The sequence below is a fragment of the Alosa sapidissima genome, chromosome 8 (assembly GCF_018492685.1).
Source record: "Alosa sapidissima isolate fAloSap1 chromosome 8, fAloSap1.pri, whole genome shotgun sequence".
NCBI classification, from domain to species: Eukaryota; Metazoa; Chordata; class Actinopteri; order Clupeiformes; family Clupeidae; genus Alosa; species Alosa sapidissima.
This window is the reverse complement of record NC_055964.1, coordinates 19,390,142-19,402,811: the sequence shown is the minus strand read 5'-3', so window position 1 is coordinate 19,402,811 and position 12,670 is coordinate 19,390,142. Positions and strand designations below refer to the sequence as shown.

Sequence of the window (12,670 nt, the reverse complement as noted above, 5' to 3'; positions counted from 1 at the left end):
ATTATTAAGGTTGCCAGCGCGCCTGATCCAATATCATGTCACCTCACTATATATTTCACTAATTGGTGTCAAATTGAAGACACCATGGGATGAACTTCATGGAGAGTAAATGTAAAAAGTAAATGTAAAACAGACTGTGGACAAACATTAAGTACTACAAATTGCACCATATTTGAATACTGCTCAGATACCCAAATGAAAACCATTAACTTGGAGTTATCATTGGATTTTTTTTAAACCATGATCTAGTATTTTCCCTGGCAGTGGCAGCCAGTATAAGATTACGATCTGATAAACCAGTGATCAAGTTGTTGGTCATGACATCATAAACTCAAACAAAACTTGTAGTGACAACTTGGACACGAGAGTTGGACTAGTGAGCAGCAGCCAATAAGGAGATTCTCAGCCCATCTTTCCTCCCACAGATTAGGATATCTGAATAATTATTAAAACCAGAGGAGCACAGAAACAGCTTTATACTTTTAATTAATTAAATAAACACATAAAAGATTGTACAAAAATACAAAAAGTAACAAACATCACATACACTTCACTGGTAAAAGGAGTGAAGGGTAGCCCTCCTTATGAGAGTCATTAACACCTGGTGTATCAGAGCATCTGGAGCTGGAAGAAGGTGCAAATAACAGCAGAGGGTCCCATGCATCCCTGTCCCAAAGCAAAACACACCCATACCCCTCACTATTTATATCTACAGCACATGTTGATTTTTTTTTTTCCAGTGGGGAGAATGCAAGAAAAGACATAGGGGGGGAAAAGAAATCACTTTGCACAGCTCAGTTGAGCTTCAGAACCTCCCGTGCATTCTAGAAGGTCGAAACACTGAGGCCCAGCTTTTAAATGTGAAAGTGAAAATGTGAAAGATCTCTGCCACTTTAATACATTCATTCTAACTGCCACACTTCCACTTAACATACACGCTGTGTGCCACAATACAACCTGGCTCCACTTTCCGAGGTTGACCAAAACATCAGAACCGTTGTCAGTTGCTGATGCACAGTTGATGGCTTCAGTGCCTTCTCATCATTTCAAAAGCACACAGCGTCTTTTAGCAACCTGATTTATTTCAAGAGCAGCTTGACATGTCCAGTGGGCATGGATGGGAAGTCCATTATCTCTTCTGCTTGGATCGCTGCAGTGGCAGGACTGAGTTCAGGTCCCTCCGCAGCTGCAGCACCTGCCAGGACTACACAGATGTCACAGGCAGGGTGAAGGGAAATTCAACTCTTACACGTCTAACTTACACCATTTCACTTACAATCATTTACTTAAATAGGCATCTGTTTTTTTTTCTGGTTCTCGCAAATTATTCAAATACTGACATTATTTTAATTTATAAAGTGAAGAAAATACATTTATGGTGTCAGTACACAAAACAAGATGTTTAGCTTGTAAAACCCGACATTAATCATAATAATTCATATTTAGTTTTTTTTTTTTTTTTTTTAAAAGTATAACTTAAATCACCACATCAGTGACATACCGCATGAAACTGGGATTTGATGGCTTCAAACTTGTCCTTCTGATGAACTGCTCTGGCTGTATTTGTCCCATTAAATGGCTCTAGAAACCAAGGAGGCAACAGAACCATCTGATGAGTTGGAATGAGCAGTTAAAATGAACTGACAACCAATATAAAAACAATTGTAGCCATTAAGGCCACTAAAAACTATTTTAATTCAGTGAAGTGGGGAAGTGAGGTCTTAAACTCATATATAGTTTTGATCAATTACAGAAATGGATGTGTAACTTCAAGGGATGATGGGAAACCAAATTAGTGCGCTTGAAGAACTACTCTGTTTGAGCACATACCCTCCACACAGATAAACTTTCTCCAATCGGTGCAGTTGGTCTTGGGGATGACTTTGGCCTGTCGCACTGAGATGACATGTTTATCCCATCTACAGACATAAATAGACATGCACACTTGATTTTTTGGTGTTTCATTGCTAATCTCCTGTCAAAACATGAAAATAGGGAGCAAATCACCACAGATGCTAATGATGAATTTCACACCAGAACTCCATCAGATGCTTTTTGCTCATAGTTGTGGTCAGGACATAAGTATAATCAATGCCTAGCCGCGCGCACACACACACACACACACAGAGTTAACCACAGGCTTTACAGCATCTGCCAGAATGGCGCTGAATGTCAGAGTTACACCTTCTGGCGCCGTCACTCAAGCAGTCAAGTGAAACACGAGCCGGGTAGGATGGGACCGGTGCCAGGGACTCTGGCTCTGAAAATCCGCCCCGTTTCTCAGGGGGGGATGCACCCGGGCACCTCAGCCACCCACAGGCAACCCAGACCCTTCAAACAAATACCAGCCCTCGTCTTAAGGGTTGTCAAATTACCACCTGCTTCAGCTTCTGCCGGGTGATAAGAGAGAATAACACTTGCTTCTTCAACACCGAGTATACAGCCTTTGATATTCTAATATTCCCTGAAATAATTATCCTTAAAACCAACAGTTTACAGGAACGTACCACTACCGTGAGGGGTATGCGTTTATGGGCAGCTAGTTTTGGCATCATCTTGAAATTCACTGTCGCCAAGTGTACGGCCAAAAGGCATCAATTTGCATGCTCGTAAAACTAAAACTCCTTACTGCTGCGTTATGGTGAGTGTAAAGAAAGAAGGATGCAAAAATACATTTCCCATGTTCATCCTCGTATATTATTTGAGTTATACATATTTTTAATTGAAGTTTTCTGTTAATCTAGGATTAGCCTTCACCCATGTATGGGAAACATACATGTGTGGATACATGTGTGGGCCCATAGAGAATAACAGAAAATCACCCAGATAGTTGTAGTGTATTGAAATGTGCAATAAAATGCTGGGACTTACTTGAAAACAGTCGCATAGTACTTGAGGAAGCCCAGAAATAATTCCCCGAGTGTGAACTGGTTCTTGGAGATGAAGGGGGGAATGTTCCTTGGTTCACTCGGCACAAGATGGATATCCATGGAGGGGTCGAAGCACTCCTGTGTTCAACACACAGGCAGAAAAACACAGTGTACAAAAAAATCCTTGGAAATTATTATAAATCTGAAAGAATGTATTCCATTCCACAAGTCAACTGGGAGGTTACTCACTGGATAATCCTTCTGAAGGCAGGGAATGACAGGCTCAGGGAGAGCTGGATGTGGTGTGGATGGAGAATAGAGGAAGAAAAAAAATGGAACATAGGATTAAACAAAATCAGAACATATAAGTCTAATGTGGACCTACAGAATCAAACTCCAAGCATTAGAATGGAATAATATATTCATACAGGAAAAATACTGGAGCCACAGTCAATGTGACTCCATGGGGTTTTGTTCATCTGGTGCATACAATACAATACCTACACTATCTTGGGAGGCTTTGCACCTCCGTACACCTGAGAATGTGACCCACTTCAATAAGCCAGATCATCTAATGTTTGTAACTCACAATAGTACCTAGGAACACTTGGGGGCTTCTCAGTGTGTTAATAGTGAAATAAAAAATATTGGACTGAAAAATTAGCTGATGATGTGTCAATTTAGTATGTGGCTAGTTTTGGTCATCTTAGCACATTACTTTAGTAGTGATCATGGATGTGGGGGGGTATATAAAGTCACACAGTAGCATGCTATGCAGTGGCATCTAATAAATGACAAGTCCCTGTCAGATGAGCAGTCAGCAGTCAACTAGAATCCGCATAATCCCAGAGAGTTCGCATACATGATAGAATGTTATGCCTATGTTCCGTGATGGGGTTGAGAAAATAAATCAACATACCCAGAGAATCTCAAGTTTCAAAGGTTGCACATATCTCTAAACTATAGCGCCCCCTACTGTAACATTTTATTAAACTTTGGTAGTCCTTACAGACACTCACTCTGGAGGTAATGCAGGACCATTAGGACCAGTGTATAGCTGCTCAGAGTTCCACGACTTGCGTCATTGATCCTGTAGTAGCTCGCCCACTTCTTGATGACAAGGACAATGGGACGAACCCTCTTCTCAACTACAAGGAAAAATTGTGAAAATCTAATCAGCTAAGTGCCCCAAGCCAAACAAACACAAAGGAAGACACAGTGAAATTAAACACAATCATGACCAGATACCTATTGGCTTATACAAATGACTTCCTGCAGTGCATTACTCTCTTATTGTGATTTAATACAGAAAATGAGCAGTGTAATCAATGGTCTTGAGATTAAGACTGTAGTGGGTCGGTTAGGACTTACTGTATGCATAAGTCCTCAGTAGGAAAGTATTTCTGATCCCAACAATGTTATTGACATTCAGATCAAACTCCACACCACTGTAAAGACAGAAAGCAGAGCATTAGTAGCACAGCAAGATGCCATAAACAAAAGTATCAACAATAATCCTAAAATTTCCCCCAGGATGAATAAAGTATCTATCCATCTATCTGGTCACAGAAAGCATAGCATTAGTAGTACAGCAAGATGCCATAAACAATAAGTATCAATAGTAATCCTAAGATTTCCCTCGGTATGAATAAAGTATCTATCTATCTATCTGTCTATCTATCTGTCTATCTGTACGGTCACAAAGAAAGATCTGACACCTACCTTACTTTGTCTCGAAACTTCAAGATGGGCACTTTTGCTCGGATGAGCTGAGGTCTGTCAATGTATGCTGTAAATCAGATGACATCTATTTGATAAATATCCCCATTCCCCAGGACCACTCTCATAAAAAGAACTTTAGGCCGTTCAACAGTCTAATGCCTGTAGCTCCCCCTAAAGGCAATAAAGAGAGGTACACTACTATGGACTGAATCCTATCAAATCAAAACATACACAATACTTACATAGAGTGTAACAGAACTTCTGAACAAGACTAAGCACATGTACAGCATCTTTCTGGTTTACCTAAAACACAAGTCAGTAATGACATTACTATTATAATATAAATACTACCAAATAACATTATAGTATGTAAACTTTATGTTCTTTTAAAGACAGCACACAGACTTCTAAAAAAAGAAATAAAAAAAATAAAAAAACTTACAGATCCCTCTTGAATGACGAGACAAAGGTCGGCATCACTACTTCTGCTCCCAAAGCCATTGAGAGAAGACCCAGCCAAATAAATCCTTGAATCTAAGTGTATAATGAAGGCAAGGGGGAGGGGAGAAAGCAGGAATAACAAAATAAAAAAGTCTATAATCTAATCCATATATACTATTTTAGAAACACAAACCCCACACATTGCTCAAATATTGCTCGATTTCAGCTTACATGGAAAAAGCCTCTGGATATCCCTCTGTAGCTGTGCTCGACAGAGCTCTTTCCTCTCCAGGTCGTCATCTTGTTGCTCACACGACACGTATAGCTCCAAAATCTGCTGACTCAGCTGAAAACAATAGCACCACCAGATACATTCATGGTGACCTACACTGCTCCATAAGCAACAACACCAACAAGTAAAGTTAGGAACTATGTAGCATAGCCCAGCAGCAAGCATGCATACCTTATCCTTGGCTGCGGACCGCAGACTTATCAGGTCATTATCCTGAGACGCCTCTCCCAAAGATGGAACCGCGGGTGTTGGGGAAGACAGAGGAGTGCTGGCCCGGCTGTGGACATCACTGGGAAAGGTGCCTGCCGCCCTCGCCGTTTCCAGACGAGTGGGTAAGGGGGACCTTGATGCTGTGGCCGCTGGTCTGATGTAGGGGCCTGGAGGGCTGTAGCACTGCCTCTTCAATTCATACTGGCTGTGGTCATCACCCCTCCTCCTGCAACATACCCAACGGTCATGGCAGTGGTTTCAGGTCTAGTGGTTCCAAAATATGATACCAGTGAACTTAAAGCAAAAGTAAAATACACATATATCAGTAGACTGTGTGGTAGGCACTGAAACCAGATTTGGTGAGAAATGTACACATTCAGCCTATACCCACTTTCTGCCCTTTGCTAATGGAGATCCTTGTGGCACTGGCGGAGGTGTCCTGTGAGCAGAATTCCACTGATAGGGGGGGATGACAGGCAAACAAAAGGGGAGTCCATGGGAACTGGGGGGGGGGGGGTCATGATTAAAAATGTCCTTAATGACCAGAAACACAAAATCTAAAATGACTGATTCAACTCATGGTACAGTGTTGGAGAGTAGTTTAACTATATTTTGCAGTGGCTGGCTTGCTTGTAGTTTAACTACATTCATGTATATAGTGATGCAAGTAAAACTTTTACTTTTTTGCCATCCTTTGTGTAGTTAACTACTGAAACTACAAACACTTTGACACCATGTTTCTCTACTGTAAGAACACAATTATACATTACATGTACAGTCAGTGCATTGAGAATTTATCATTTTATTGGAAAGTAGATTCAACTGCTTTTTCTGGGTAGCTTATGATAATCTAAATACATCTCTCGCTTTGCTGTAATTAAACTACTTCCAGTGTGAAGTAATTTGTAGTTGGTTTTGTTAAGCGGTGCTTTAAAAGTAGCTCCCCCAACACCATAGAAGTCACAGGAAATAGTACACTATTATCAAAGGCAAAATGAACACATTACCTAAGTGAATTTCCAACTTACTTTGAATTTGTCCGATTCCTCTGAACCTCAACAAGCTGCTGCTGTGAGAAGATGGGTGGTCCTGGGAACTGATTAAGCAGTCCATTGTTTTGCCTTTGTTTATGGGGAAAGCCTGGTGATCTTGAGAACATAATCGCTTTCACTAGGGAGGGACATTGAATCTTCTGTCTGCAAAAGTACAAAAGTAAGTGTGTTCATGTCATTCCCTTCTTTGCCACAGCAAGTCATTTTCTTTTTTGCAGGCACGCTCTTAGAAGTTGGAATTCCAACTCAGAAAGTTGGATGAACATATCAGACGTCGTACGTTACTGCTGTTGTGGTTTCCCATATCAAGTGTGTTCAGTTCAAAAGCAAAACTGGAGAGACACAACATGACGCAAACAGTCTAGGCCAGTGAAAAATACATTCGTGACATACAGGCAATTTGTTGACGGAACCTTTGTTAACACATTTTCCGTATTAATAACTCCAGCTTTTATTTTTACTATAAAAATGAAGGTGACTTGACAAAATGGAAAAGGGGGAAACAGCTTAACTTACAGATAGCAGATAACGTTAGCTTGCTAGCAAGCTTGGTATTCTGTTTTGCAGACGCTCGTTGCTGTTGTTGCTGGTGGTCAATCATTTTTAATAAACGACCAGCCAGGAGCTAGTTTACATGTAATATATGTCAACCGAGAATTTAACAGCGAATAGCCTAGAAGCTACATTAGTTACTACATCCCACCAAAGAATGTTTTGGTTAGAATGCTACACTGCGCATATTTGCACTAACGTTAGCTATGCTAACAGGACTAGCGTGTAAATTAAAGTTACCCTGAAGATACCGGGAAAAGCTTACCAAATGGCAGTCAATAATTATGTTCACTAACCTTATTAAAACATATATACTTTACTTCTACGTATTATGGTTCAACTTACCAAGAGGGCTCTCAGATCCCTAACCAATGAATTGCAACTGTAACGTAAACGCTACTGTTCCTTCCTTGTACGCTTGTTGTTTTGCGCTAACTACATCCGGGTGACAGGTCAGTGACGTAGTGGTCAAATACGTAAAATATACGCCCACTGAACAGACATTTCATGTTTGATAATCAAACTTAAAAATATTGTGTTGGCCTCCATAGCCCACGTTTCTTTTTAGAAGGTTTTCCCATGAAGTAGTCTATGATAGGCTTATGAATTAGACTGAGGATTTCATTGTACAAAATAGGCTTCAAAAGGAGCTAAACAATGCATTGGTCTTAAGAAGTCAATGATGTAGGCCTAAGATGCACTTAGCCTAGTTCATCACCCTAAAGTTCACAGTGTGTGAGTGTGTGTGTGTGTGTGTGTGTGTGTGTGTGTGTGTTAGTGAGTGAGTGGGAGAGAGAGAGAGAGAGAGTGGTTCCTGACATTCTGCAGATGGTAAATGAGACTGGCATTTATAGTTTGACTAATACACTTAACATTTAAGTAAATATATAGGGCCTTGTTTGGCGGGCAAAGTGCAAAGACTGTCATCAAGCAAAGTCCTCTGCATGAAATAGGCATGGCATATGGAAGCACTGAGCTGCAGAGCTGGACAGTAACGGAGTACATTTACTTGAGTACAGTACTTGAGTACAATTTTGAGGGATCTGTACTTTACTCGAGTAGCCTATCATTTTTGGGGAGTAGCCTACTCATGACTTTACTCAAGTACATTTGAGAGGCAAATATTGTACTCTTTACTCCACTACATTTCTATCCATAACCGTGAGTACCCGTTACTACTTCTAAAAAAAAGGAAAAAAGAAAAATCTCGGAAACCCTCAATTTGTTGTTTCCCTCTCAAACGTGATTGGATTGTGCAAGCGCCACTGATTGGGACAGCCTATCAGCAATCACCTTCAGCTTTTCGCCAAAGTCAACTACATGGTCAGATTTAGATAAGAGACGAAACCATGGACAAAACAATGGATGAAGACGTAGCAGGTCCATCCCGGGAATGTGCCAACCTGTGGCCCCACCTCGCCAGACTATTTCAATTATCTGAACAAGTTAATGATAGTTTTTAGCCTAGAAATCTAGATGCACCCCTAGCGGCAGCAAATTACATTTGCCTGGCTCGCCAGGCTAGATAGTTTTCGCCTCAAGTGTTTCAATTACAAAATAGTATTTTGTATTTGAAATACGTATTTTAAATACATGTATTAGAAATACTGCCCATCCCTGGCAACGTGGTAAAAAGATTAAAATGACTTGATTTTACTTCCAATTCATTTTACATTCTCCAAGGTATTAACATTAAAAAATTTCATAACTCCATGTAGGACGTTTCTGTACATAAATGTAAGCACTGTGGCAGTAGTAATGCAATATTTAGAAAATGTAGGCTACTCTTGTACTCTTGATACTCAAGTACTTTTAAAAACAAGTACTTCAGTACGTTTACTTAAGTAGACATCTGACTGGTGTACTTTTACTTGTACTTGAGTAAAATTTAGCAAAGGGATATATCTGTACTTTTACTCAAGTAATGAGTGTACTCTGTCCGCCTCTGCTGAGCTGACTCATTGATGTTTGCATTTCAATGTCTTGCCCATTATGTTAAACTAGCAAACTGAATTTGCCTATTAAGTGAGCTTTAGTTAGACTGTGCACTTTGCGCATCATCCAAATTAGGCCCCATAGGTCTAGAGGTGCTATTGAAAACATCCATTCATCCAGTCATCCTCAAACTTGTACCCTATTTTAGGCCTATCCCAGATAGCAAGCATAGTCGGCCCGATTCTGGCTGAGTGCTGGCAGTGTCGGCTGAGGTCCGAGTCGGCTGAAGCACAGTAAACACAGTCGGCCCGATCCTGGCTGAGTGCTGCCACTGTCGGCGGAGTTTCAGGTCGGCTGAGGCACTGTCCCCTTGAATGGGCCGACACTGACACGCAGTAGTTGGGCTGATTACTGAGTGTCTTATTTGGCCCGATTGGGGTTTGATGGGCTACTGCCAGTTTTCGAATCAATCTCGGCAGACGGATTTCATACAGTGTGTGGCCCGATACTTCAGGAACGAACACTGATCAGTATCGAGGCTGTTGGCGGCAAAAATGAAACATTTAGCGACAGCCGGACGCTAAACGTACATGGCCCAATTATGTGAAGTGACTGTCGGCCCATTACATGTGGAAGAGCCACGAGCAGAGCAACTGTTCAGTTTGAAACCAGCAGGACGGCGCGAAACTGTCTCGTTTTGGACACTGCCTGTGGTAAGTAACATGCAACTTTACCTGTTATTGCATGTAAATCATTATGAATGTACGTAGGCTTATTATTGCAGACAAAGTTTAACAAGTAGCATAACAAGAATGGGTGTTTCAATCTAACCCCCTTGACGATGACGAAGCTAGCGGTAACATACGTTATGATTTCTTAGCCTACTTTGTTGGCCTAATTAGCTGCTACCTTTAACGTCAGTGTTGGTGGTCAAAAACGTTCAGTGCTGTAACGTTAGCTATACTTGCATAATTATGTGGTTTTCAAAGAAAAGTGTGATCTAATCATTTTAGAAATAGCTTAACAGTTAACCAGTATTGCATGACTTAGAATATAGCGATTGGTAATTGGGCATTTCATCGTTATCTATCCAACTTCAGGCACTAGGCAGGCAGGACTGAGACTGTATGCCTTAAGAGAGTGTGTGTGTGAGAGAGAGAGCGATGGTAGCAGGGTGGGTCCTGTCCTGGTCATGTAAAGCTCATCAAAATCTGTATTTTAAGGTCGTTCTGTATTTTGTACTGAGGGGTTGTTTTATGATCATGTAATCATTTTGAGCACATATACTTCCATTAACCTAACGTTACTGTGACTTTTTTTAAATGTACACCTCAGAATCCAGGCCACACTGACCAGAGACCTGCCTGCACTGAAGGCTACCCATGTATACATGTGTGAACCATTTCTTGTGTTGGAAAAACAGGAGACCTGAAGAGCTCTTGGTAAGTTGTACATTGATTTAATAGAATAAGTAATACATTTTTGTTTAGATGAGCCAAATCATAGGAATCAGCTTTCATCTAGGCCTGTGTTTTGTGATGTGTCATTTTTAGATGCTTTTGGTTTGCATCATCCATTATGTCAGCAAAGAACAGGAGTGGGCAGGAAACATGCGCTGTTGAAAACATGGCCAACCAACTGGAGCACCCACAAGACAAGGCTCTTGTGAAGGAAGTCCACAAGTGCTTCAGGTCTGTATGTGTTGACAAATATGTCTTGCTCTTGGTGATTGTTAAATGCTGATATATTACCAATGACAATCACACAATGTCAATGTTGCCCAAAATAACTACCAGGGAGGTGTTACCAAGACAGCTGCAGAATGGCAAGACTGGGCTTTAGTAATATTTTGTCAGACAGTAAAGGATACATAGTTTAATGATTTTTTTTTCTTTTCTTTTGAAATGACATGCTGTCCATGCATCTCAAATTGAAGGATGGATGGAAAGAACTCTTTGATCAACCCCCACAGAGAGCTGAGGTGGCTATCTGTAAGTATATTTGAGTGGACAAACAGAACTTCTGACAGATGACATGTTGAAATCTTGCTTTAGACCTCATAATGATCTTATAATATTCTTTTATACCTAAATGCAGTTTGGAGACACCCCCGGCTGGTAGTGCTGCTGAAACTGGTGGAGGCAACAATGAAGCGGCAACAGAAAGAGAAGGCAGGTGGCAAATGTTGCTGCTATTGAAAAATACTTTGAGAGTGAGTGTGTGTGCATGTATGTAGCTGGGTAGGTCATGGTACATGGTACAAAAATACAGAATTTAAAGCACTTAACACTTAACTCACAACCCACAACTACTGACAATGGAATTACTCTTTTAGAGTGAGTGAGTGAGGGAGAGAGATAGAATATTTCTGTAAATGTTTAATGTTAATTTAGAATCATTTATTTCTTTGAATCATTATACAGTTTTAAAATGTTTAATTGTTTGTGTTTTTGTATATGAAAGAAGTCGATTGTTGTAGATAAAAGTAGATTGTATATTTTAACTTGTTTAATTTCTAAAGTGTATATATGTAAAAGCTTGTATAATTTTTAAATGTTTGTTTTATTTACAAGGTTGTGTTTGTCAAACTTGTTAATAAAAGTAGCTTGTGCTTTTAATTACTAGTTCTGGATTTGTGTTTATTTTCAAGTACTTTTGGTAGTTAGTGGGCCACATGTGGCCCGGGGACCCAGCCGACATTCAGCCAACACTCAGTCAGATCAGTTTTATAGTGCGTGGGCCAGTACAGGCCCAGAGGCCCAGCCGACACTCAGCCAACACTCAGTCAGATCAGTTTTATAGTGTGTGGGCCAGTACAGGCCCAGAGGCCCAGCCGACACTCAGCCAACACTCAGTTATATAGTGTGTGGGCCAGACCTGGGCCAACAGAATGCATGACAGTCATTTCACAGTGTGTGGGCCACACCTGGGCCAACAGAAACAATAAGAGTCATTTCACAGTGTGTGGGCCACACCTGGGCCAACAGTTCCAATAAGAGTCATTTTACAGTGTGTGGGCCAGACCTGGGCCAACAGAAACAATGAGAGTCATTTTGCAGTGTGTGGGCCACACCTGGGCCAGAGGAAATTATTTGTGTCAGTTATCAGTAATTGGGCCATTGTTGGGCCGGAGGCCCAGCCAGAACTGGGCCAACACTCACAAAACCCTGAGGCAAGGTAGTGGGCCAGAGGTGGGCCGGTCAAATTTTGCTATCTGGGATGTATTCACTCCAAACCAAAAACAATGTAGGCCTAAATTAATTTGTGATTTTGATCACATTAAAAGTTTGGAATTTGGAATCAACATAGAAAGTTTGTGGTCTACTGTCGTTCTAGACATACAGACAAGAACTTCCTTCAGATGACATCAGGCCGATCACATGGGATTTCGCAATGGGGCATGGCGTCTTCTCGGTGATCATGTTTTTAAAGCACAATAACGGAAACGAGTCACACTACTAGCCTATGATTTAAGTCAAATGACTGCCATGGAATAAATGGATATTGAATCGTGTCGGTGGGCATAGCCTATTTGCTTCTCATGCCTTAAATTGCATTCGCAATCTCTAATGGCTGAAGATGTTCAAACAGAAAGA

At 40.9% G+C, this 12,670-nt stretch overlaps 1 protein-coding gene and 1 long non-coding RNA gene across 4 annotated transcripts; one reads left to right on the top strand and one right to left on the bottom strand.

Moving 5' to 3' along the window:
- Positions 1-469: 469 nt before the first annotated feature.
- tent2 (terminal nucleotidyltransferase 2) lies at positions 470-7,613 on the bottom strand. 2 transcript variants are annotated; one of them, XM_042100380.1, is made up of 15 exons: positions 7,485-7,613; positions 6,564-6,731; positions 5,927-6,037; positions 5,497-5,761; positions 5,265-5,379; positions 5,035-5,126; positions 4,835-4,895; positions 4,593-4,659; positions 4,242-4,318; positions 3,890-4,018; positions 3,120-3,163; positions 2,872-3,008; positions 1,831-1,919; positions 1,502-1,581; positions 470-1,204 (listed from the first exon to the last, which is right to left on the bottom strand). In XM_042100380.1, the coding sequence occupies exons 2-15, from the start codon at positions 6,692-6,694 to the stop codon at positions 1,130-1,132; spliced, it is 1,473 nt and encodes a 490-aa protein (XP_041956314.1). In that variant the 5' UTR covers positions 6,695-6,731; positions 7,485-7,613; the 3' UTR covers positions 470-1,129. The 2 variants fall into 2 exon arrangements, with proteins under 2 accessions (XP_041956314.1, XP_041956315.1); XM_042100381.1 differs by lacking the exon at positions 5,927-6,037.
- Positions 7,614-9,297: 1,684 nt separating this feature from the next.
- On the top strand, positions 9,298-11,628 carry LOC121715081. Of its 2 annotated transcripts, none has more exons than XR_006033522.1 (5): positions 9,298-9,787; positions 10,410-10,516; positions 10,660-10,765; positions 11,011-11,065; positions 11,172-11,628. It is a non-coding gene; the product is annotated as an uncharacterized LOC121715081 (long non-coding RNA). The 2 variants fall into 2 exon arrangements; XR_006033523.1 differs by having other exon boundaries at positions 10,628-10,765.
- The last annotated feature ends 1,042 nt before the right edge of the window (positions 11,629-12,670 follow it).

Coding starts and splice junctions, on each gene's coding strand:
- tent2 (XM_042100380.1), bottom strand. CDS start 6,694: ATGTTCTCAAGATCACCAGGCTTTCCCCATAAACAAAGGCAAAACAAT. Junction 4,019..4,241: donor ACTGAGGACTTATGCATACA/GTAAGTCCTAAC, acceptor TTTTCCTTGTAG/TTGAGAAGAGGGTTCGTCCC. Junction 1,205..1,501: donor TCAAATCCCAGTTTCATGCG/GTATGTCACTGA, acceptor ACATCTGTGTAG/TCCTGGCAGGTGCTGCAGCT.